The sequence below is a fragment of the Bos indicus x Bos taurus genome, chromosome 21 (assembly GCF_003369695.1).
Source record: "Bos indicus x Bos taurus breed Angus x Brahman F1 hybrid chromosome 21, Bos_hybrid_MaternalHap_v2.0, whole genome shotgun sequence".
NCBI classification, from domain to species: domain Eukaryota; kingdom Metazoa; phylum Chordata; class Mammalia; order Artiodactyla; family Bovidae; genus Bos; species Bos indicus x Bos taurus.
In genome coordinates this window covers 59,847,845-59,872,989 of record NC_040096.1, presented here as the reverse complement: position 1 = coordinate 59,872,989, position 25,145 = coordinate 59,847,845, and the positions used below count along the sequence as shown (strand labels likewise).

Sequence of the window (25,145 nt, the reverse complement as noted above, 5' to 3'; positions counted from 1 at the left end):
AGACTGAGTGACTTTCACTTCATTCTACGTGAGGCTTGTCTGTAGTGGATCAGATGGTTCAGCTTAGTTGGGTCCCTGTAGTAGTGATACCAAGCGTAACAGAGCCAATTGCTAACTTTCCTACATAACCATCGTTCCTCTGTTATGTATGAATAAGTGCATTATCCTTGAATCTATATTTTGAAGCAGCGTAAACTTTTTGTGTATGTCATGTGTACTTGATATAGCCCTGTGGGTCTTATTCTTTGGAGATTCCTGATTTGACAAAAGATATGAATCTTATCCCCAGAAAAAGTGTACATGTGCATATTCAGAATTTTATGTACATTCGTAGGAGGTACAGGGACCCCTGTGGGACCCCATCCACGGATGCCAATTTAAACTATACGTACACAAATAAAGAGAAGTAGTTGGTTAACCAGGGAACAACACAGTTCCAGAAAACTGAGGCAGACATGATCAGTGGGATGAATGAACAGTGTAAAACAATAAGTGGTTAGGAAACCTGTGTCCTAGTTTGGCTTTACTTCTAAATAACTAGATGTGTCTTTAAGGGCAGGTCGCCTGGCCTTTCTATACTTAGTTTTGGTTTTCTCACTTTTAAACTGAGAACATTTGTAAGTCTCCAAGTCTTGTGGTTGGTAATCCTTGAAGCACTCATGTAATTCAGAGACTTCTCCGTTTCAAGCTGAATCTAGATTAAATGTGAGACCTGGAAAAGAGAGGCTGCATTTGTTAAGAAGCGTGGAGGTCAAATGTAGCGACCGTAAGAAAGTAGTGGTGGAATCATGAGATGTTCTGAGCGGGAAACTTAAGGTGAAAACCTCGGGAAGTAAAGCTTAGAAAGTAGATCAGGTCGGATATTGCCTTAGGATGGCAGGATCTTTCAGAGAGAATTGAGTCTTTTCATCTTTTATCTCTGCGTCTAGTACAGCTTTGTTGTTGTTCAGTCGCTCAGTCGTGTCCGACTCTTTGTGACCCCATAGACTGTAGCCCACCAGGCTTCCCTGTCCTTCACCATCTCGAGGAGCTTGCTCAGACTCATATCCATGATTTGGTGATGCCATCCAACCATCTCATCCTCTGTCATCCCCTTCTCCTCCTGCCAGCATTCTTGCCATGAACTGTATGAGAGGTACAGCTTAGTAAATGATTATTAATGAATGAGAATCTGATAGGAGCTGTTTAACTTTTGATCTGATCCTTATGATGAAGAGCAAGCAGCCCACTGAGAGGCCTCTGATACTATGAATGAGGAAAAATATTTGATAGGCACTCTTTTATTTTAATTTTGAAAGCTTATTAAATTTTGCATATAACACAATACTGGGATTACCTGCCTTTGTCCATAGACTTGTATATTGTATAGCTGAACATTAACAAGAAAAAAAAAACCCTAATTTAAAAATCTTTATATGTACCTATCACATATAATAAACCCAGGTAATGTATTTGTGTTAGATCAAACATAATTTTGGTGTTTGGAGGAAAACGCATAATCTTGTTGGTATATGAACAAATAATAGAATAATCTAAATTAGACATTTAAATGCAGTGTGTATATTCTACTGGAGTTAAGGCAAGCTATTATTTCCAAATGCTATTAGTACCTAAAAAGAGTAATTCTTTATTGCTTATGTAATATATGGACTTCAGTTTCCAGCTCTTATTCAATAAAATATATGAAATGAAGCATTGTTAGAGGGTGCTTTCTTTTGGGGATAATTTGTTAAAAAATAGTTTTCATTGACATATGACAGAGTTCTGATGAAGAATACTATTATTATTTATAATCAGTCTTTATAAATCTCTACCTTTTTTGTTGCTGAACATTAGGAGAATTCGGGGTAGCTTTTTACGTATGAGTTGGGTCCATATTTTGGCCAGGAGTAGGGAAATAAATCATTTTCCTAAGGCCTCAATAGCACGCATACACTTAAACACATACATGCATGTGTGAAATCTGTCTTGCGTTAGCAGCAAATGCTCTGGCAAAATGCTTACCTGTGTTGTCTGTGCTGAGTGGTGAAAAAGTTACATAGTACATTGCAGTTTCCATAATATTAATTTGTCTAATTATTTCACTATGTCTGAACCCCCTTTATGTTAATCATCTCTCTTAAAGTAGCACTTATTTATTCCACTGGAGAAGTCATTAGGTAGCGTTTGTATCAAGGAGTAAATCATGTTTAGTCTTCAGCTAAATGTGATAAAGATACTGAAAAAAATGGTGAGATACAGTCTGTTTGTGTATTTATTGAGTACCTATGTTCCTAGACTAGAAAGGCCAGGAGAACTATCCATCGACAGGGCTGATTTAAGCTGTTACAGCTTTACAATTAAAACAGTATTTACTTATCTGTGTTTGTGCAGATTCAGTTAAAAATAAAATATCCATTGGGCATCTGTTAATCTTAAATTGGGTCCATTCTTTTTCAACCCCCTGGAGAGATCAAAAGAAACATATCCACATAGATACTTTGATTGGTAAGTCCGTGTAAACTGACACTTCCTTTGAGACCATGGTGTTTTGTATATTGTGGAAATAAAAGTTTGGAGTCACCCAAATTCTAAGTAGAATCCCACCTCTCCTATTAGTCAAATAGTCTTGGGCAAGTTATTTCAAATCCTTGTAAAGTGGAGTTAATTCTTGTCTTAGTGTTGCTTTGTGGATTAGACCAGATGATAGACTGTAAATGCTTAATAAAAGTAAATTTTCTCATTTTCCTTCTTTACTCTGAAACTGTACTTACCATGGTAAATGAAGACTTTTTTACACATTGTATTGAGGATTGTTTACTTCTCCTTGAAAATTAGCTTTAAGTGAAATCACTTTCAGTTGTGACACAGGAAAGCACATGAATCACAAGGATACACAAAGTGAACGTGCTTGTAACCAGTGCCCAGATGAAGGAACACGTATGACCCGTACTTTATAAGGTTTTGTTTTATATTGTATTTTGTAAGGTTTCTAAATGGCCCCTCTCAGGCACTTCCCTCTCCCCTCACCAGCCTCTTCCAAAAAAGAGCAAACATCATTCTGACTTAATTACTTTTCCTTATTTTTAACTTTCTATCATGGAAATTATATGGTAAGATTTTGTGTTCAGTTTCTTTTTTTTTACTCAAGAGTTTAAATGTGTGAGTCATTCTCTGTTGCATCATCAAGTTACAGCATTTAATCACATGATACGTCAGTATTGTCTATTTTATTGTTTTTAAATTTAATTAATTTATGGCTGTGCTGGGTCTTCATTGCTGTGTGGGCTACTCTGGTTAACTTGCATGGGCTTCTCATTGTGCTGGCCTTTCTTCATTTGTTCAAGAAGATCGTGCTTGTGCCTGAACTTGGATTGGTTCTGGTTATAGGGATTGTATGTGTTGCGTTTCCTAAGGCCTCTTTAGCATCACACATTTAAACACGTATGCATGTATGAAGTCTGTCTTGCCTTAGCAGCAAATGCTCTAGCAAAATGCTTACCTGTGTTGTCTATACTGAGTGCCGAAAAAGTTTTTTAACTGTGTTTTAACTGAAGCTGTTGACTTTGTGACACCAGACTGAAGATTGGGGAGCGGATAGCAGGGGATGGTGCGTGTGAAGGCTCTGAGCTGGGAAGGAGCTTGACGGAGGGTCTGAGTCCTGTGACCAGCAGGAGCTGGGGGAGCTAGCCTGGCCAGTAGGGGAGAGGGAGGGGCAGGTCGCCACAGCAAGGGTTTTAGATGTTATCCTAAGCTCAGAGGGGCTCCACTGAAGGCTTTGAGCTGTCTCGCTGTCCTGGTTTGATTCATCACGTTTCCCCTACCTGACAGATCCGTCTTCTGCTCTTAGTGGTGGATACCCTGTGTCAGTCACTTCGTCTGCTTGCCATTCAGGCAGTTTACTGAGGGGATCCCTTGGAGATGCCGGACGTTTATCTTTGCAGTCGCGTGTAAGCAGGTCCTTATTGGGTGTCCTCGCAGCTTCGCTCGTGTTCAAACAGTATAGGATTATAAACATGAGCTTGAGGATACGGTAGCTGCCGGTTTTGTCTTTTGGTCCAGGGTGGGTAACTGCCTGTTTTTTTTTAAAGAGGAGAACGAAAATCCCGAAAGATGAGAGCAGTTGTAGTTTCGGTTCTTGCTCTTCTTCCCATTCTCTATAGTCCCAAGATTTTTAAACCCCGTAGCTTGCTCTTGATTGACCTCCAGGGAGGGTCAGAGGGCTCAGAGAGCCTTCTCGAGTGTGGCTCCTGCAGTCTCTCACCGCCTCTCCCAGTATGTGCAGTTTTTTTCCCCACATCAAACATCTTAACCTGTTGTTTTTTTTTTAATTTAATTGGCATCGTTGACTTAGCTAATAATTAAATGTTTGTGTTGTGAATTATGCAGGGGAGAAGGAGTGAGCCAAGGGGTTGCCATCTGTGTCGGTCCTGTTATAGAAATGAGACTCAGTGAGAGAGGAGTTATTTACCTGCAGTCTTAGAGCTAACAGATGGGTTCATTCACCACCCTGTCTTTGGAGCCTGTTTCCTTTCCTGTCTTATCTGGATTTTTCCTGTAATATGATGTATATTGGGTTTAATTGTAACATAATTGGGTGAAATAAAAGTTCTTACCTTGTGTGTGTTTGCGCGCTCAGTCATGTCCGACTCTGTGGCTGCATGGACTGTAGCCCGCCAGGCCTCTCTGTCCACGGTATTAATATTTCCCAGGCAAGAATCCTGGAGTGGGTTGCCATTCCCTTCTCCAGGGGATCGTCGCAGCCCAGGGATTGAACACACGTCTCTTGGGTCTCCTTCATTGGCAGGCGGACTCTTTACCACTGAGCCACCAGGAAAGCCCCTTAGGAGACTGCATTTATTCTGATGCTGCGTTTCTTTCTTGAAACATCTCTGGAATTCTGGTAAGGGAAATCGTGTGTGTGTGTTGGGTGGTGGTCTTTTGTTTTTTTAAAAAATTGCATTTAGCAGTAGCAGATCTTCAGCTTTCTTTTTAGATCAATTGTACTTAAGGAATTTTGGGGAAGGCTCCATTGAAAGCCAAGTGAGGATCTCCAAGTGGAAATATGCTACAGGCAGGCAGGGATAGTGAATTGGCGCTGGAGATGGGGTGACCTATGCTGTGGTTCATCCGTGGTTAGAGTGAGTGGGTGGGTGGTTCCTGGGATAAGGGATTGCAGTGCTCCAGCAGGGATGGTTCCAGGCAAACCAGTATGTGTAAAGGCAGTGATTGCAGCCAGGAGAAGGAGGGTCCCCTCTAAAGGAAAGAGGCAAGCGAGGAGTCTCTTGCCTTGTGTTTAGATGTTCTTGTCAGCGGGCCTTGATAGAGGCTCAGGCCGAGATTAAGTCGGTGACAACCCTTGGTGTGTAGTGAGACTCAAAAGGCTCACGGGATGAGCTTCTGACCCTGTAGAGCTGCCTATAAGGCCCTTCATGCTCTTGCTCCTGCTCACGTGCGACGGTCTAGCCGTTCCCCTGCGGCCGCACACTGTGCCACGCGGCTTGTGGTTCCGCCCGTCGCCTCGCCTGTTCAGGTGCTTCTGCGCATGCTGTCTGCTGGTCCCCACGGTGCCTGTGTGGGCTTCTCCCCGAGCAGTGCCCTTCCCGCACGTTCTTCAAAACTCACCTCAGGTTCTCATATCCTATAGGATAGAAGTCTGCCTTAGGGATGTTTTGCTTAATAAATATTTGTTGAATGAGTGAACAAATAATTTAAGGGTCAGAAGGTACGATGAGAGTTTTGCTTGTGTTCTTAAGTGGGGAAGACTGAATACTACTTTTTATACTGTTCTGAGATAAAATCAGACGTGTTCTGTTTTTCTGTGTTCTTCTAATAGTCAAACATATAGGTCAGTATTTAGCAGAGTTTTGTTTTTGACTTTTATGTTTCAAAATAGTTTTCAAATCTATGAGTTGTAGCAGTCGTATAAAGAATCCCCTATTGTTGGCCTTCGTTTGCTAGTAGCTATCATCTTAGGCGGGGGCGGAGGGGACAGAGAGTCCCACTTGTGTCTGCCGTCTCTGTTGCCTTAGTGCCAGGTTGGCACATTCAGGGCTGGCATCTTCTGATCCTCCTTCATCCCCCAAACGTCCGCTGTAGCAGTTTCCTTTCCCTGATACAAGACTCGGTACAGGAACGTACACTGTGTTCAGTTGTCCTGTCTCTTTTCTCTTTTAATCTGGAATAGTTCCTCAGTTTTTTTGTTTCTGTTTTTTTTGTGATAGTGACATTTTTGAAGAGCATAAGCCAGCTGCTATGTAAAATGAGCCTCAGATTTTGTTTTCATGTTTGCTCAGGATTACATTCAGGTTTTGCACTTCTGACAAATGATATTTCTTTTCTCAGTTCATCACATTAGGAGGTACATATTGTCAGTTTGTCCCAATATTGGTGGTATTAACTTTGTCCCTTGAGTTAAGGAGGTATTATTTGTCAGGTTTAAGCATCCAAGCAGCAGTGAACAAAACCCCCTCATTTTTACCATGTCTTCTAGCCACCTTCCCTGGTGGCTCAGATGGTAAAGAATCTGCCTGCAGTGCTGGAGACCTGGATTTGATCCCTGTGTCAGGAAGATCCCCTGGAGAAGGGAATGGCTAGAGAATTCCATGGACAGAGGGGCCTGGGGGTCTATAGTGCGTGGGATCACAAAGACTCAGACATGACTGAGTGACTAACACTTTCACTTTTCCAGTGTAAAAATAACAGTTTTTCATTTGAATTCAGTTCAGTTCAGTCACTCAGTCGTGTCCGACTCTTTGTGACCCCATGAACCACAGCACGCCAGGCCTCCCTGTCCATCACCAACTCCTGTGGTCCACCCAAACCCATGTCCATTGAGTCGGTGATGCCATCCAACCATCTCATCCTCTGTTGTCCCCTTCTCCTCCTGCCCTCAATTTTTCCCAGCATCAGGGTCTTTTCAAATGAGTCAGCTCTTTGCATCAGGTGGCCAAAGTATTGGAGTTTCAGCTTCAGCATCAGTCCTTCCAATGAATATTCAGGACTGATTTCCTCTAGGATGGACTTGTTGGATCTCCTTGCAGTCCAAGGGACTCTCAAGAGTCTTCTCCAACACCACAGTTCAAAAGCATCAATTCTTTGGCGCTCAGCCTTCCTTATAGTCCAACTCTCACATCCATACAGGACCACTGGAAAAACTATAGCTTTGACTAGATGAACCTTTGTTGACAAAGTAATGTCTATGTTTTTTAATATGCTGTCTAGGTTGGTCATAACTTTTCTTCCAAGGAGCAAGCGTCTTTTAATTTCATGGCTGCAGTCATCATCTGCAGTGATTTTGGAGCCCCCCAAAATAAAGTCTGACACTGTGTCCACTGTTTCCCCATCTATTTGCCATGAAGTGATGGGATTGGATGCTGTGATCTTAGTTTTCTGAATGTTGAGCTTTAAGCCAACTTTTTCACTCTCCTCTTTCACTTTCATCAAGAGGCTCTTTAGTTCCTCTTCACTTTCTGCCATAAGGGTGGTGTCATCTGCATATCTGAGGTTATTGATATTTCTCCCAGAAATCTTGATTCCAGCTTGTGCTTCCTCCAGCCCAGCGTTTCTCATGATGTACTCTGCATAGAAGTTAAATAAGCAGGGTGACAATATACAGCCTTGACGTACTCCTTTCCAATCTGGAACCAGTCTGTTGTTCCATGTCCAGTTCTAACTGTTGCTTCATGACCTGCATATAGGTTTCTCAAGAGGCAGGTCAGGTGGTCTGGTATTCCCATCTCTTTCATAATTTTCCACAGTTTATTGTGATCCACACAGTCAAAGGCTTTGGCATAGTCAATAAAGCAGAAATAGATGTTTTTCTGGAACTCTCTTGTTTTTTCATTTGAATTAGTAGGTAGTATATACAGACAGACTTTGAAACTTTCACCCAATAGATTTGTCATCCTTTAATGATTCTTAATGAAAAGACTGTATGTTGTCACCCTGCTTACTTAACTTATATGCAGAGTAATCATGCAAAATGCCAGGCTGGATGAATCACAAGCTGGAATCAAGATTGCCAGGGAAAATATAAATAACCTCAGATATGCAGATGATACCACTGTAATGGCAGAAAGTGAAGACGAATTAAAGAACCTCTTGATGAGGGTGAAAGAGCAGAGGGAAAAAGCAGGCTTAAAACTCAACAACAAAAAAAAACTTAGATAAGCTCATCTGGTCACATCAGTTCAGTTCAGTCACTAAGTCCGACTCTTTGCGACCCCATGGACTGTAGCATACCAAGCCTCCCTGTCCATCACCAACTCCCGGAGTTTACTCAAACTCATGTCCATTGAGGTGGTGATGCCATCCAGTCATCTCATCCTCTGTTGTCCCCTTCTCCTCTAGCTTTCAGTCTTTCCCAACATCAGGGTCTTTTTTCAAATGAGTCAGTTCTTTGCATCAGGTGGCCAGAGTATTGTAGTTGCAGCTTCACCATCAGTCCTTCCAATGAATATTCAGGACTGATTTCCTTTAGGATGGACTGGTTGGATCTTCTTACAGTCCACGGGACTCTCAAGAGTCTTCTCCAACACTATAGTTCAAAAGCATCAATTCTTGAGCACTCAGCTTTCTTTATGGTCCAACTTTCACATCCATACATGACTACTGGAAAACCATAGCTTTGACTAGACGGAGCTTTGTTGGCAAAGTAATGTCTCTGCTTTTTAATATGCTGTCTAAGGTGGTCATAACTTTTCTTCCAAGGAGCAAGCATCTTTTAATTTTGTGGCTGCAGTCACTGTGGCTGCAGTGATTTTGGAGCCCAAAAAAATAAAGTCTGTTACTGTTTCCATTGCTTCCCCATCTATTTGCCATGAAATGATGGGCCCAGATGCCATGATCTTCGTTTTTTGAATGTTGAGTTTTAAGCCAACTTTTTCACTCTCCTCTTTCACTTTCATCAAGAGGCTTTGGTTCCATTACTTCAGGGCAAATAGAAGGAGAAAAAGTGGAAGGCAGTGGTTTTTGCAGTAGCTTTGTACAGATGTAAGAGTTGGACCGTAAAGAAGGCTGAGTGCCAAAGAATTGATGGTTTCAAATTGTGGTGCTGGAGAAGACTCTTGAGAGTTCCTTGGACTGCAAGGAGATCAAACTGGTCAATCCCAAAGGAAATCAACCCTGAATATTCATTGGAAGAACTTGGTGAAGCTGAATCTCTAATACCTCGGCCACCTGAGGTGAAGAGCTGACTCATTGGAAAAGACCCTGATACTGGGAAAGATTGAAGGCAAATGAGAAGGGGGTGGCAGAGGGTGAGATGGTTAGTTAGCATCACTCACTCAATGGATGTAAATTTGAGCGAACTCCAGGAGGTAGTGGAGGACACAAGAGTCTGGCGTGCTGCAGTCCACGGAGTCGCAGAGTCAGACATGACATAGTAAGTGCACAGCAACAGTGGTTCTTGTCTCAGTTACTAACGTGATGGTTAAAAGTGGTGATTTTCCTGTCATTTTTTCCTACATTTATTGGTTGACATTAAATAGTTTTGTCTGGATTTTAAACCTAATAAAATAAATTCTAAAATGAAACATTCATGAGAATTTTATAGGTTGGGAGTTACATGAAAAGGGCCAGGGTAGGAGAATGGATATAGTTGGATGATGTCAAAATTATCATATTGATGCGTCTCTTGCTTTGATCGTTTGAGGTCAGCCCTGAACTATTCTTTGTTGGGGGAGGGGGCAAGAGTAGGGGTATTAAACTTGTTGGAATCATCTGGGTTGTTTAAAATCTTTTAAAAGTAGAAAGTGTCTAAACTGAATTTTCTGTTTGGTCACAAAAAGATGCAGGTTAATTTAGGTTTAGATCAATAAGGTTCATTTTCAACATAGAATTAATGAATGAAAATATTTTTATGGACACTGCCAGGTTTCCTCTATGTTAGTCAAGTATGAGATTATCTTTCCTTTCAAAGGTCTTAGGATTTTGGGGGGAAGGAGCAATGGCAGTAACATCTAATGTGGAGCATATGTAATGAAGCCCTGATTTGGGTGCTGTAGGGAGCCCCCACTGTGCTGGAAGAGAGGAGAGCGGAATGATGGGGGTTATTAGGGAAATCTTAGGGGTGGGGCGGAGGGCTTGGGGCTCCAGAAATAGAGACTCATGCTTGGGGAGTGTGGTACACCCGTGGTGGAGTCACGGGAACGCAGAGCACGTGCGTGGTCGCACGTGGCTGTGATGAGGGCTTTGCCTCTCACCCGAAACTTTAACACATTTGCTTCCTGACTCAACACTGACTAAGCATTTGTTACCCTTAGCAGTTTCTTAGGCTCCTTTTGTCTCAAAACTGACCTCTCTTTTACTGGTGAAGTCTTCGCTTTGTGTAGTGTCTTAGAGCAGCCTGTCAGAACCGTGACCCTTTTTTCCTCCTGGACATTCTAACGTGGTAAGAGGAAAGATTGCCGAACATTCTAGCACTTGTTTTTTATTGAGTGAAGTACAGAAACTTCAAACCAAATATTAACCTAAAAACTCACCTTGAAAGTTAGTGATGTATTAAATGTTCACCTCTCTGAAAACAAAATTGCAGAGGAAAGGTCATTATAGGTGAGTTGAAGGGCAGAGGTGGGTATCAGTGCCCTTTTGATGCGTTGGAATGTTGTCTTTTTAAGAAGTATTCCAAGTAAGTGCGCCATTGGCTGGCAGCCTAGGGTTACTTTCTATATGGAGATTTTGGTGGATGGAATTTGTTAAAATGATATTTGACCTGTATTCAATTTTGGACAAATTTAATTTTAGGCATAATTGCATTGAAATGTAAACATAATATGTTTATGTTACAGATTTTAGAGAAATGCAGGAATTTGTTTGGTTCATCGAGTAGTGCAGGAAAAGAAAGCTGGTGAATTTGTGGTGTCAGTTATACAAACGGGGGTAAATCTTCAGCCACATTCAGTGGCTTAAGAACGGAGTCCTCCTCGCCAGTACTTAAGACAGAGTCATATGATGTTTATTGTCTTCATCCTCAGTTTAAAACTTTGTTTAATTTTAAATGTAATAAAGTGTCCGAATCGTAGGGAATTTTAAAATACAGAAGAGCCTTAAGGAAGAAGAAATGACTTACGTTAGTAATCCCATGCTCAGTTTTGGGGGGAATTTTCTTTTCCTCTGTTCCTCCCTTCTCCCCTTTCTTCTTTTCTTTAGTTTTTAACTTAAAGACACAACCAGATCTTCCTGTAAATAAAAATGTTTTTTTTCACTGAAGCCCGTAACATCAGCATTTTTGTTTATTACAGACTGTCATCACTGTAATAGCCCAGTTGAAGTGCACCCTGTAAAGTGAGCGGTCTGTGGTTTACCAGAGCACTCCCTCATTTGTCCTTAGACATTGCGTTTTTCGGGAAGGTGGGAGGGGCCCTTTTTGCTCTTATAAATGATAATGCCGAGGAAGCATATCTGAATGTAGCTTGTGTAATGTTGTAGGCTAGATAAAATATGCAAGGATTTCTAATTAATAATGATAGTTATGACAACAGTGAAAATAGAAATATTCCTGTTGTGCTGTGTATTTACCTAAGACTAAAAATTACAGTGTTTAAATTCTTGAAATTATTGTCCTTTTTTCTCTTTGGTCTCTCAGTCTTTGATTTGACTGTAGTCTTTTCATAATCTGTATTCACCAAATAATGGTTGGTAAATCCTTGAAATCTTTATTTCATGTATCATGGGTATTTTGGTTATTTCCTATCTTTTTGTTTTTTCTTTTCTTGCATTTTATATTTTCCAAGCTTGTCTACTGGATGGTAATGGTGATGATGATTACTTGCCCAAGCATGTGAACCATTTCATTGCCTCAAAAACAGTTAACTAATGTTTTCAGTGAAGTTTGGGGAGCCAGACAGAAGGAGCACATAGTATTTTTTGGTTTTTGCTTTTAAAGAGATCGGGCAGAAAGCTGTTTAATTTTATTTTACATTATATACCATGCTTTGTGATTTAAATTGATTTTCATTTTATTGTAAATTCATAGTGACTAGTAGTTTGGAGTTAGTGGTTTTTCAAGTTCATCTGGTTAAAAATACTGTATAAAATTTTGTATAGTTCTTCAACTTTGAGAATGCTTTTTTTATATTGAATCTTAATAAAACATTTTAGGTTCTTTAAAGGAGTTCCTTAAAGTCTTAAGAGTTCTATGAAAACAATGATTATAGATAGAGATGGGAGTGTGGCTTCTTTCAGTTCATTCACTCAGTCGTGTCCGACTCTTTGTGAACCCATGGAGTGCAGCATGCCAGGCCTCCTCGTCCATCACCAACTCCTGGAGCTTGCTCAAACTCATGTCTGTTGAGTCGGTGATGCCATCCAACTGTAGCATCCTGTTGTCCCCTTTTTCTCCTGCCTTCAGTCTTTCCCAGCGTCAGGGTCTTTTCCAGTGAGTCAACTCTTCTCATGAGGTGGCCAAAGTATTGGAGCTTCAGCCTCAGCATCAGTCCTTCCAATGAATATTCAGGGCTGATTTCCTTTAGGATTGACTGGTTGGATCTCCTTGCAGTCCAAGGGACTCTCAAGAGTCTTCTCCAACACCACAGTTCAAAAGCATCAATTCTTTGGCACTCAGCGTTCTTTATAGTCCAACTCGCACATCCATACATGACTACTGGAAAAACCACAGCCTTGACTAGATGGACCTTTGTTGGCAAAGTAACGTCTCTGCTTTTTAACATGCTGTCTAGGTTAGTCATAGCTTTTCTTCCGAGGAGCAAGCGTCTTTTAATTTCATGTCTGCAGTCACCATCTGCAGTGATTTTGGAGCCAAAAAATAAGGTCTGTCACCTGTTTCCACTGTTTGCCCATCTGTTTGCCCTGAAGTGATGGGACCGGATGCCATCATCTTTGTTTTTCGAATGTTGAGTTTTAAGTCAGTTTTTCCCTCTCCTCTTTGACTTTCATCAAGAGGCTCTTTAGTTCCTCATCGCTTTCTGCCATAAAGGTGGTGTCATCTGCATTTCTGGGTAAGCACTTTTTCTCTATCAAGGTTAATATGCATTCAATTACTTAATCCTCATACTAGTCAAGTGTTCTATTTTATAGGAGGGAAACAAACTTAGAGGTGGTGGAGTTGGATGGGCCTTGGTCTTCCTGATACAGATGGTCATCTGCTAGCATTCAGATGATTTTAATAAAATATTCTTAGAAAACACTGCCTTCTACATCCCCAGAGGCCTTACCCAGTGTCCTGCCTTATCAGAGGGCCTCCGTGAGGAGGGAGTGACTGTATGCCCCAAAGTATTAAGAGGGGAGCTCATCGCCTTTACTTACGAATTAGCTTAAAACAGCTGACTCTCTTTCTCCTCTAACTTTAATTTCGAAAAGGGAGGTTGGTGGGAGTTGTTTGTAAACACTTTGGATCCTCCCTGTGTGCAGATTCCTTTTTAGGGATAAGAGGAGGTGTTTGCCAACTTTTCATTTTGAAAACCGTTGTCTCCAGTGCCATTAGGCAGCATAGTTTAGGATTTCTTTACGGTTTTAAATGTTAAGAAAGGGGTTTTGTTATTTATCATGTATACCGCTTGAGAGTTGAACTTTTTTTTTTTTTTAAGCTGATGCTGGGAAAATATAATTAAAAATGACCTCCTCTCAACCAGAAAATCTCTCCAAAAACGTAGAAGGGGAGGAAACAATTTTATTGAGTAAGCGTTAAACCAGAATGTGATGTGTATCTAGGCTATCCACTAAAGAGATCGCAAAGATAGAAGTCTTAATCTTTCGTATGCTAAGTGGTTACAACACTTTATGTTCGTGTTTTCAAGATAAAATTTCCAATTCTCTCGTATCTTTACGACTGGAGGTAGGTTTTGCAATTTGGAGTCGGTTGACAAATTAGGCCATCCTGGGAAACTGGGAGATTGGGCATATCTTTCTTGGTGATTACATATCTTAAGGAAACATTCCTGGGAAGTGAGACTGGCTAGAGGCTTACTTAGCTTTTAGAAAGATTCAAGTACAGCCGACAAGGACTGAAAAGAGTTCTGAAAAAGAAGGAAGGGGGAGGGATGCCTTCCCCTTTGTTTTCAAATGGGAGAATTAACCCACTTATTTTTAATCTGTGCTTATATGAGCAACCTGTATTCTAAACCTGTTATTTTATATCCATAGCCAGGGATGCTTTTAGCATTTAGGCTTGGTTGGAGTTAAAATTAATGTCTTGGATCTCCATAGCATAGTTGTCAGTAGGGACTAAAAGCTCGTCAAGACATTTTTAGTTTTATATGTTAGCTTCCAGAAGCACTTTCAACAGTGTCTTAATGTCACAGTATCGATACTGTGTGTGTGTTTTCTTTTGTTCACTCTGGGACTTCATGGTGGTTGCGCGTTTTGGACTTCATGGGTGTAGAGATGAAATCGGGACACTGATATTCGTAAAGTTAGTAGTATCAGACTCTGATACATAATAAAATGAACGAGTTGGAGGTTTTCTGTTACCAGGTTTGAAAATACGCAGCAGGAAGCTCTAGATGCCTTTGATTTAAGACTAGGAGGGTTTAGCCATTGTTACAGCCTTTGTCTGAAAGGATACAGCCATATACGGGATTTAGATGCTAATTAGATTAAATTTGTTGGTTTATACTGGAACTTGACTGAGCCTGTGGTCTGTGGTGTGTCTTTTGCAGAGTTATCTTAAAGAGCCCTATCAAACACTTTTTTTTTTTTTTGGTAATTTAAATCATGATCATCAATTAAAATTAGAAAACTTGACCTATTAGCTGTGTAGTATGAAAATAAAATAAATTATCACTGTGCTTGGCATGTTAACTTTCTAATGTCTCTTTATACAGAATTGTTTAGGGAAGTAATTTGGATAACTCAACAGTAATTTTGTAATAGTGTAGTTGCATTGAATTTTCAAGGGTTATCAGCTTATTTTGGTGTTTCTAGAATAGAGGTGAATATTACTTGAAAAGATGTCTAGTGCGACATATCAGGCCAAGTTGTTGTATTGAATTTGCGTAATATTAGGTGGCAGTGTAGAATGGAATTAAAAGTCAAAGCATGAGGTAGTTTTAGAAAACATAAACCGACTCCTTAGAAGAGGGGTTATAAGTTCATGAAAGCACGATATTGACTTAGTGTAGTCTGTAAGTGTTTTTAAAATCAAGATTTTACTGGGGGAAAATGTAATTTACTTCCAGAAATTCTCCCTTATATATCTGATTGGATTGTGCTAACAGCTTTTAAAATTTTTCAATTGTAATAGAACATCATAAATACTAATTTTAAAGGGCAACTCTTTCATACATATACTGTGTTCTTGACTCCCAATAAATAAATACAAGAAATGTTTTTATCAGAGATCTTACTCAGATAAGTAAATTATGAAAATCTTGTCAAGTAGGAAATTTCTTAAAGTTGTTTTTTAAAAATGAGTTGTATGTTCTAAAATACTCTCTCTGATTGCTTTTAGGTTACCTAGGGTATGAATTAATACAGACTTGGAAACTGAAAGAACTTAGAATCAGCATTTTGAGGTAAATATGTAAATACTAAAGGAGTGTTAAGGTTCCCCCATTCTGCTTTGTTAACTTATTAGCAAAACCAATTTATGTATGAAATGAGAAAGTTTAACCTCTACGTGAATGTCCTTTAAACTGCTATAGACTAGACCAGATGCAAATAAGTGAGAAGAGACCGCTGCCAATTCATTTTTTCCTGAGCCTGTGGTAATAGAGGCGTTGAAGTTAAGGAGCATAAATTAAATCTGGTACCAGATCTAGGAAAATCAACATTTGTTAATTGAATTAAGCTTTTCACATCATTGCTTTATGCTTCTTATTTGATATCTAGTCTCTTAGGATTATTTGGGACCACCCTTAACTTTAAATTTCTCCACAGTATTAACATTCTTGAACTGTCTTCCTGAATTCTTTTATTCATACATGAATTTAGTGAAACTTTATAGTTAGATTAATTGCTCTTTAAGATCATGTTTTAAATTTTCTTTGAGAAATTTGAATTGCTGCTAAGACTTCATACATGTGGTGAAGACTTACTTAGCACCAGCTGATTTGGATTACTCGGACAAGTACCTCTTCTGGTGGTCTTCTGTACTTCTCTTGTGTATACGGATTTAGGAAATAACACATCTGGGCTGCAGTCCATGGGGTTGCAGAGAGTCAGACATGACTGAACAGCTGTGTGCACACGCGCGCACACACACATTTATTTATTTATTCCATTTTCCTAGTCATTCTCTTTAGAATTTTATGTACTTGGATTTCGTTGTATTCATTTTAAGATCTTTCCTCGAACTTTGCTATAACCCCACCTCCTCCCTGCCCCTGATCTCTGGAAATTAGGCATGCTGTTGTTACAGCTCATTGTCTTGTTCTTTGTTTTAGAATAAGACTTAGTATCCTAAAATAACCCAGATGTCTTTTGTTTAAAGTTTAATACAAAATAATGGCCTTTTATTCAACTTTTCATATCAATGGGACTTTCTTGTAGATGTGTTTATATTCAGTTTAAGCGCAAGAATCTTAAACTTGGCTATTTTTGCCTTTATTTTTAGAGCAGAAGCTTGGGTATGCTGTGATTTTCCAATAAACTGCTATCACAATGTCAAAATGCAGTTCAGACAACAGCAACACAGAGATCTCAAACATTAAGACGGTAAATCTGGGCTTTATCCTATGTGGAAAAAGGAAGAGAGTTTATTCATGTGTCTTACTAAGTTGTTTCTAAACGAATCATCCAAAACTATGAAAGTGTTACCACTTTGATGAGTGTTAATTGTTAAAATCTGTGATCGGAAAATAGTCACGTAGATTATCCTGTTGGCTCTGCTGAGACAGTTAACTATAGGCAGTTAATCTATGAAACTCTAGAACTTTTACTTACCAGTAGGGATTCAGAGCTTTTCATTAAGGCCAAGTTAAGAGAGGGAAAATAAAAATCTATTTAAACATGCCAAAGAAAGTAAAAATTGGCAAAATTATAGGCTTTTTGAGTTTTCACATTATTGGATTACTTGTTGAGTTTTCAGTGTTGGGTTTGCTTTTCCCAAATAGATAGTATATTACTGGGGCCAGTCATTGTGCGAAGTGAATGAAAATTAGTTTAAATATTGTGACCTAATGGGAATGTAATGGGAGGGTTCAATTCCTGTTCTCCATTTCCTTGCAGATTTTCTCTCCTGTATCTGCCCTTCAGGGTGAGTAGGAGTCGGGTGGGTGTGCATTTCCAAACCAAGTACTGTAGAAGTCTCTTGTAAGCTGTCTGTGCTTCTGTTGTGTATGCTATTGTGTGGACATTCATGAATCTCTGATTGAGTTCATCACGTTTTTATTTAGATGTGTATATATGACACACGTACGGAAATTTAAGAGCTGCAGAGAATGAGACACACGTCCTGTTGTCACGGAACGTGTGTGCCAGTCAAGAATGAGCCGCGTCCGTATGTGTCTCTTAGAATATGTGCAATGTGACATACCTGATGAAGGGGAAAGAGACGCCGTGTGAAGGCATCTGCCATGCACCTAGGCGCTGTCTTCACCCTCAGCCTGTATTGTTTGTTTGTTATGTCTGGGGTGTGATTTGGTTTGGTAGGTGATAGAAGTGTGTGTGAGATGTACAGCTCCTATACTCAAGGAGATGCTGGTCTCATGGGTCATATTGAACTATTTACTTTTTAAAACTCTTGATTTGGAAGAAATTTCAGACTTACAGAAAAGAATAAGACTAGGACAAAGACTGCGTGCTTTACCTGTTTTGCTCCATTCGCTTTGTCAGTCACACCCGCTCTCTATTTCTATGTGTAGTCTCTGGTTCTGAGCCATTTGAGAATAAGTTGCCTGCATTATGGCCCTTTCAGTCCTGAATGCGCCTCTGTGGATTTGCCAAGAATAAGGGTGCTCCCTCCGCACTCATGGCGCGGTGCCCAGCTCCGTGAGTGTGACAGTGCGTTGTCTGCGGCCGTATCGCTGGGCTCTATAATGGCCCTGATAGCCTTGGTTCTGTAACAGGAGAGGATCTAGTCTGAGGTCAGTTACTGCGTGTAGTTGTCATGTTTCCGCAGTCTTCTTTAATTGGGAACATTTCTAGTTTTTCTTTGTATTTTATGATACTGATAATTTTGAAGAATATCAAGTGCCCTTAAAAAAATAGAGCATCATTGTATTTTTTAGACTATTCTAAGCCTATTCTAAAAATAGATTTTATTTTTTAGACTGAAGCGTGTCCGACCCTGTGCGACCCCATAGACGGCAGCCCACCAGGTTCCCCCATCCCTGAGATTCTTTAGGCAAGAATACTGGAATGGGTTGCTTTTTCCTTCTCCAATGCATGAAAGTGAAAAGTCAAAGTGAAGTCTCTCAGTTGTGTCCGACTCTCAGCGACCCCGTGGACTGCAGCCTACCAGGCTCCTCCATCCATGGGATTTTCCAGGCAAGAGTACTGGAGTGGGGTGCCAATGCCTTCTCCAACTTTTATATAGTCTATAATAAATTTTTAAGTATTTATAAATAGATTTTTTTAACACTGTTCTAAAAATAGAACATTCATTTATGTTTTAGACTTTTCTGGCTCTATCATTACTACTAATGTTGTCTACATCAGAAGAAATGATGACAGTGGTAAGAAGGAGGGTTCCTGGAGGTGGAGGAGGTGTGTTTGAGGATTTACACAGCTGCCCTCTTTTCTCCTTTGAGAATTTCCATCCACCAGCAGGATTTGGGCTTTTTTCCTGATCCCTCCACCATTTATTTGTTTGATCTTGGATTAACATTTGGGCTGGGTGGGAAGTGAAGCATCAGGCTTAAATAATCATACCAGTGAGTGGCCTGGAGTAGTGAAGAAGTACAGTTGTCCCTCCGTGCCCGCGGTGAGTGGTTCCAGGACCCTCTGATGCCCAAATCCCCGGGTGCTCATGTCCCTTGCATAGTACAGTTGACCCTCTGCATCCGTGGATTCATCCAACCAAGGATAGATTGACCTGTGGAAGTGGAACCTGCGGATAAGGAGCACCGTGTGGAGATACCTCAAGAATGGGTAGCCATGTGGGAGGTGCCTGCAGGTCTCAGCCTTGGGCCTTCAGCATGACCTGCTGGGTCTCAGGCTGTTAGGTAAAATAGCCTTCCACTTCAGGTTCTCTGCCCCCAGCTTGAGTAGGAAGCTTGACTGATCAACCCGAGACTGTTTATCCTGTGGGCCTGCAGAGTTGAGAGAAGTGAGTGCTGAGTATAGAAGAGGTAGCAGGAAAGGCTGTTGGGACTTCGGTTCAGTAGAGAATGAGCACATTATTTCTTGTGGAAAATGTAGTTCTGTTTGACCCCGGCAAAAGAAGGACTTGATGGTTTTTCATAGTGTACTCTGGAACACTCTGCTTGCCTTCTTCCTCTGAGAAGGATACTGAGAATGGTTGTGCTCTCTGGTCCACGAACACACCGCCTTGCTGAAGCCTGAGGCCCTGTGGCCATTTATTGGAGGTGCTACTTGTATTAACTGGATGTTAAATTCTTGTCAGCTGAATTAAGCTCTGAAATCAAAATTTTGGTGTTAAGCCCATGCATACAAGAGACTGTACTCTCGAGGCTTCTTGGTGGATTAGACACAACAGTTAAGTCACTGTGTTGTACCATGGTTATAAATTTAACAGGTCAAGAGATTCAAAGTTTTTGTTCTCAAGGAACAAAGAGTGGGGATTCTTTCTTTCCAGTTTCATAGAGTAATAACAGTGAACACTCCAGAGCAGTACAAGGGGAAATTCCCTTCTACGGGCAAGTCAGTCCTGCGCCGGTGGGCTTTCTCATAGAGATTTGAACCCTAACCCTTTATCTGCAGGTTAGGACTTTTAAAAAGCCTGAATTTCTGTTTTATCCTTTTACATAATCAAATTTATCTTTGGGGAAGAATATGTGAAATATAGAAGAGTGCTTAGACTCCATGAAGTAGCTCTTATTTCACAAAATGGTGTTGCCTTGTTTTAATTTATCTAGGATATGCACAATTTTAAAAGATACTTAGGTAAATAGTCAGCTGTGCAATTGTGATAAGGTGTCAATTAAGAAAAATGACCTTCTTCTATGTTTACGGTCCTTTCATAAAATGACCAAATGTTGGTGGCATTTGACTCCTTCCTGTGTGTACACGGTATGAAATGCCTTTCATACAGTTTTCTCATTATTTTATCAATAATAGCATCATAGAATTTACAGATGTTTGAAATATATTTACATATATATTTACATGTTTTGTATATAAACACATTTATTTTAAAGAGCATCATAGTATACAAATTTTCTTTTAAAGGTATTTTATGGACATGGTTCTATGTCAGTAAACATAGATCTGTATTATCTTAATGGATTTAAAGTTTTCCACTTTAAGACTAGACCATAATTTACTTAGATAATTGTTTATTAATTCATTTTAAGGTTATTTCTTGTTCTTAAGTAATAATGTGACAATAAATATTCATGTGTTTACATCTTTGTGCATCTCCCTAACCCTTTCAGGCAGGTTTCTGGGTATAGAATTGCTGGGTTGGCGAGGGTAGAATGCTTGACTTTTAAAACAGATCCTCTTAGATCAAGAAAAAGCTAAAACAATTACAGGAAGAATTTGAAAAGGCCCATAGGAATGATATTCTGATGTTTCTCTTGTTTCTGTGCTTTCTTTTGTTTTTAACCCTGCATGGTTGTGTAATGGTATTCTTTTTCCCTTTTGTAGTAAGCTGTGCTAGAACAAAAATGCAATGAAAGAGACACTGGATGAATGAAAAGCCCTGCTTTGCAACCCCTCAGCATGGCAGGCCTGCAGCTCATGACCCCTGCTTCCTCACCAATGGGTCCTTTCTTTGGACTGCCATGGCAACAAGAAGCAATTCATGATAACATTTATACGCCAAGAAAATATCAGGTACTAATGAGAACACTAATACTGGAGCATTTTCACTAAAATGGAATAAATTTGCATATAGTTGACACAACTTCTATAAAACTCCTTTACCTTTTTAAGCTTTCCTCTTCTGATTAATTTTCTCATTCCAAATACTTTTGTTCTTAATAGTCATTTTCTTTCCTAACATCTGCTGGGTAATTGATTTGATAGTTTTATTGATGAAATTTCTTATCTTTTTTACCCTGTGAAAACCTCACTGTTCCTGAGTATCTATTTGGGTGTGTCTGTCCTCATGATCTGGGTAGGAATCGAGATTGGTTTGAACAAACATAGACTGTCAGAACTATGGTTATAGTCTTTTTTTTTTTTTTTTTAAAGAAACAGTATATTTTATTACAGTTGGTCTAAAGTGGTAAATAAGAGTAGATCAGTATAATAAGCAGTAGTAAAATCATTAATTTTCTTCTTTACTTTGACTTTGCAAATGAATTTTAAATAACCACTTATTTTCCATTAAGTTATAGTGTTTCAGTTGTTCATATCATTCTAGGAAAGTTTCTGTTCCTGTGAAAATGATTTTTAAAGAAATTGTAAATGCCATTTCTGCATATTTATATAGCACGGCTATGTGTAACCGGCATTTTAATGCCTCTGATTATTATTATTAAATAAACATGTAGAAGGTAAGCTTCAAGGGCAAATTTATTGGAGGAAGATTTTAGAAAATAGTGGAATTTTCTGAATTGAAACAAAATCCAGTTTTTAAAATTCTGTACTTAGACAAGAAGTGTGTAATCTTTTTTCCCCACTGTATTTCTAGGTTGAACTGCTTGAAGCAGCTCTGGATCATAATACCATAGTCTGTTTAAACACTGGCTCAGGGAAGACGTTTATTGCAGTACTACTCACTAAAGAGCTGTCTTATCAGATCAGGGGAGACTTCAACAGAAATGGCAAAAGGACGGTGTTCTTGGTCAACTCTGGTAATAAAGCACTATTTTATCAAATTGTATGGAGGAAATTGGATGAGATCTTATGGTTAAGCAGATTTGCTCTTGGGGTATAAAGTTAAAGTCTTGAAAGTATAGAGAGGTTGATGAATAATGTGCTTGTTGAAGCAGAATATCATTCTGTCTTATTTGTTAACTTTAAATAGTATTTCTCTTAAATGATAGTCATCCTATTTCATAGATGTTAAACGTTAGCTTTCTTCTTAAATGGAACTGCATTTAATTCTGGCTCTGCATTTCTTTTGAAGGATTCCTTTTGGAATATAATCTGATCTCGGTAGTTAGTTATTTTGTTTTTAATGTTTTAGTTTCACAAAATGTATCATAAGGAGCCTGATTATAGGTAACTTTTTGATTTATGATTTTACTATACCAGTTGTAGAAAGAAAGAGGCTTTTTGAAAGTTAGATATTCAGTAAGAGTTTAAAGTATAGGTTTTTATGTGTTTGGGGTTATGTATTAAAATAAACAGTATAAAATGTGAATATAAACAGCTCAAGTACTAACATAACCATGTCACTCCTCTCCTTTTTTTCTTTTCTTTTTAGATTGTTTCAGCATGTGATGTTCTCATGTGCTTTAAATGCATATCAGTCTGTGTTATTTCTTGGTGATATAATCTGATTTTATTGAAGAAAGCAGGAGGGGTGGATAGTAGTTGCCTTTCTAGCCTAGAAATTGTGTTCTTAGATTGGGGAAAGGCACCTTAAAGAAGGAAAGTGATCTAAGACTTTGTAAAGTGAGTGACAGAGAGGCAGGGTGGTGAGTATAAGAAGCATATTTTGGAGATAACTGTGAAAGTATGATTTTAAGTTGGCTATGTAAAAAATTGGTGGTTAGATATAATATATAATAATAAGGATTTCCCTTAGCTGTTTAATCAGTTGTTGTCCAGAGAGCCATGTAGGGAAGAGTTCTTGCATTTACGTGGAATATTGTATTTGTAATCAGCAAACCAGGTTGCCCAACAAGTGTCAGCTGTCAGAACTCACTCAGATCTCAAGGTCGGGGAATACTCAAACCTAGAAGTAAGTGCATCTTGGACAAAAGAGAAATGGAACCAAGAGTTTACTAAACATCAGGTAAGACTCATAAATGAAGAAATTTCACTTAATAAATCTGTACAAGTCCTTGATTCGTAAGATGACCTGTAGCCCTCGTTACGTGAATTAGGTTTGAAGACTCTACTTTCCTGTACTTAGTCAGCCTAGAAACTAGTCCTCATGCATTTTCTTACTATAATCTCATCCTAAATCCAAATAAGCTAGTCCTTTGTGTTGCTGTTACTGAATAGAAAAGAAACAACTTTACAGTATGATTTTTTGTTTGAAAATGAAAATTCCTATGATCTATTTCCATCTTGCAGATAACTTGCTTTCAGAAAGTTTACTCTTGAGTTAAATGCCTTGACATTTCTTGGTTGAGATCTTAGTATTTTTGATGGAGACTTCCTGTAACTTGGCTTCCCTTGTGGCTCAGCTGGTAAAGAATCTGCCTGCAATGAGGGAGACCTGGGTTTGATCCCTCGGTTGGGAAGATCCCGTGGAGAAGGAAAAGGTTACCCACTCCAGTGTTCTGGCCCGGAGAATGCCGTGGACTGTGTATAGTCCATGGGGTCGCAAAGAGTCAGACATGACTGAGTGACTGTCACTTCTGTAACCTAGACGTTTCCATGTCACCAGCTTGTGTTGAGGGCCTTTCACGTGTTGGTGAATCTGAAATGGTTAAGAGATGATGTTTCCTAACTGACCTCAAGCAGTCCCTGGTCTGCTAGTATGTCTTACATATTGGGTTCAGTCAGTTCAGTTCAGTCGCTCAGTCGTGTCTGACTCTTTGCGACCCCGTGAGTCGCAGCATGCCAGGCTTCCCTGTCCATCACCAACTCCCGGAGTTCACTCAGGCTCACGTCCATCGAGTCAGTGATGCCATCCAGCCATCTCATCCTTTGTCATCCCCTTCTCCTCCTGCCCCCAATCCCTCCCAGCATCAGAGTCTTTTCCAGTGAATCAGCTCTTCACATGAGGTGGCCAAAGTACTGGAGTTTCAGCTTTAGCATCATTCCTTCCAAAGAAATCCCAGGGCTGATCTCCTTCAGAATGAACTGGTTGGATCTCCTTGCAGTCCAAGGGACTCTCAAGAGTCTTCTCCAACACCGCAGTTCAAAAGCATCAATTTTTTGGTGCTCAGCTTTCTTCACAGTCCAACTCTCACATCCATACATGACCACTGGAAAAACCATAGCCTTGACTAGATGGACCTTTGTTGGCAAAATAATGTCTCTGCTTTTCAATATGCTGTCTAGGTTGGTCATAACTTTTCTTCCAAGGAGTAAGCGTCTTTTAGTTAAGCTCTCTTAATAACTCATTTAAAATCCACAGAATGATAAGCCATTAAAAAAACTAAGGAGTCCATGTCTTCTTCCAGAAAACCTTGTCAATTTGACAGGAAAAAACTGTGTGAATTGTTTTGTGATCTGATAAAACTGACAGGTCTCATCAATCAAATTATGAGGAAGCTGAAAACCTGAAGTGGATTGAGTAGATTTATCATAAAAACTTGGTCTCCATTATCAGTATTTTTTTTCTTGTCTCTTTCCATGTTTTCCTTGTTTTACATCTTGAGTCTCAAGTATGAGCTTCCATACATTGAGAATTTTTGTTGTAATTTTTTTGTTGTTGTGATTTTTAACGATGACTTTCTTAATCCTTACCTAAAATACAGTAGTTCCCTAATCTGATTTCATAGAAGTATATCCAGGCAGGTGAATGGCTTGTTTGTATACTGATAGCAGTTTTATTTTAGGTTCTCGTTATGACTTGCTATGTCGCCTTGAATGTTTTGAAAAATGGTTACTTATCACTGTCAGACATTAACCTTTTGGTGTTTGATGAGTGTCATCTTGCAATCCTAGACCACCCCTACCGAGAAATTATGAAGGTAAGTTTTTAGATTTTATCAGTGTTAATAATGCAGTCAGATTACTGAGTAAAAGCAGTGTTTTTATATACCAAAAGCAATATTAGTTACCACTTTTGGGAACTTGGTTTCAGTGTAGGAATGAGTGACTGAATATTAAACTAATGTTCATTTAAATCTGTAATTTATAATATTAGTACATTTATAACTTCTAAATCTATAATAAAAGTTTAAACAATAAAAGTCAGTAAATTATGTGATCTATCATAAGTGAATTGCATAGTTTATCATAGCATATTTAAATGTTCCTTTTTGATAAATTGATCTTTTAAGTAAGCTACAGTAAATTCCGTAAGTGACCATTTTGGTATTTGTTAGGTCTTTTTGACATGTTTAATC

The 25,145-nt window shown here is 39.3% G+C and overlaps 1 protein-coding gene across 3 annotated transcripts in view; it reads left to right on the top strand.

Annotated features, from left to right (window-relative positions):
• DICER1 (dicer 1, ribonuclease III) overlaps nucleotides 1-25,145 on the top strand; it is a 75,537-nt gene that overhangs the window by 7,485 nt on the left and 42,907 nt on the right. Inside the window, exons 2-8 of one of the 3 annotated variants that reach the window (XM_027521760.1) lie at nucleotides 15,389-15,452; nucleotides 16,493-16,593; nucleotides 17,107-17,134; nucleotides 20,650-20,838; nucleotides 21,641-21,803; nucleotides 22,782-22,912; nucleotides 24,633-24,767. In XM_027521760.1, the coding sequence (XP_027377561.1) occupies nucleotides 20,695-20,838; nucleotides 21,641-21,803; nucleotides 22,782-22,912; nucleotides 24,633-24,767 (573 nt within the window). In that variant the 5' untranslated portion in view covers nucleotides 15,389-15,452; nucleotides 16,493-16,593; nucleotides 17,107-17,134; nucleotides 20,650-20,694. The remainder of the gene's footprint in view (nucleotides 1-15,388; nucleotides 15,453-16,492; nucleotides 16,594-17,106; nucleotides 17,135-20,649; nucleotides 20,839-21,640; nucleotides 21,804-22,781; nucleotides 22,913-24,632; nucleotides 24,768-25,145) is intronic. The other 2 variants (XM_027521759.1, XM_027521761.1) reach the window with 2 other exon arrangements.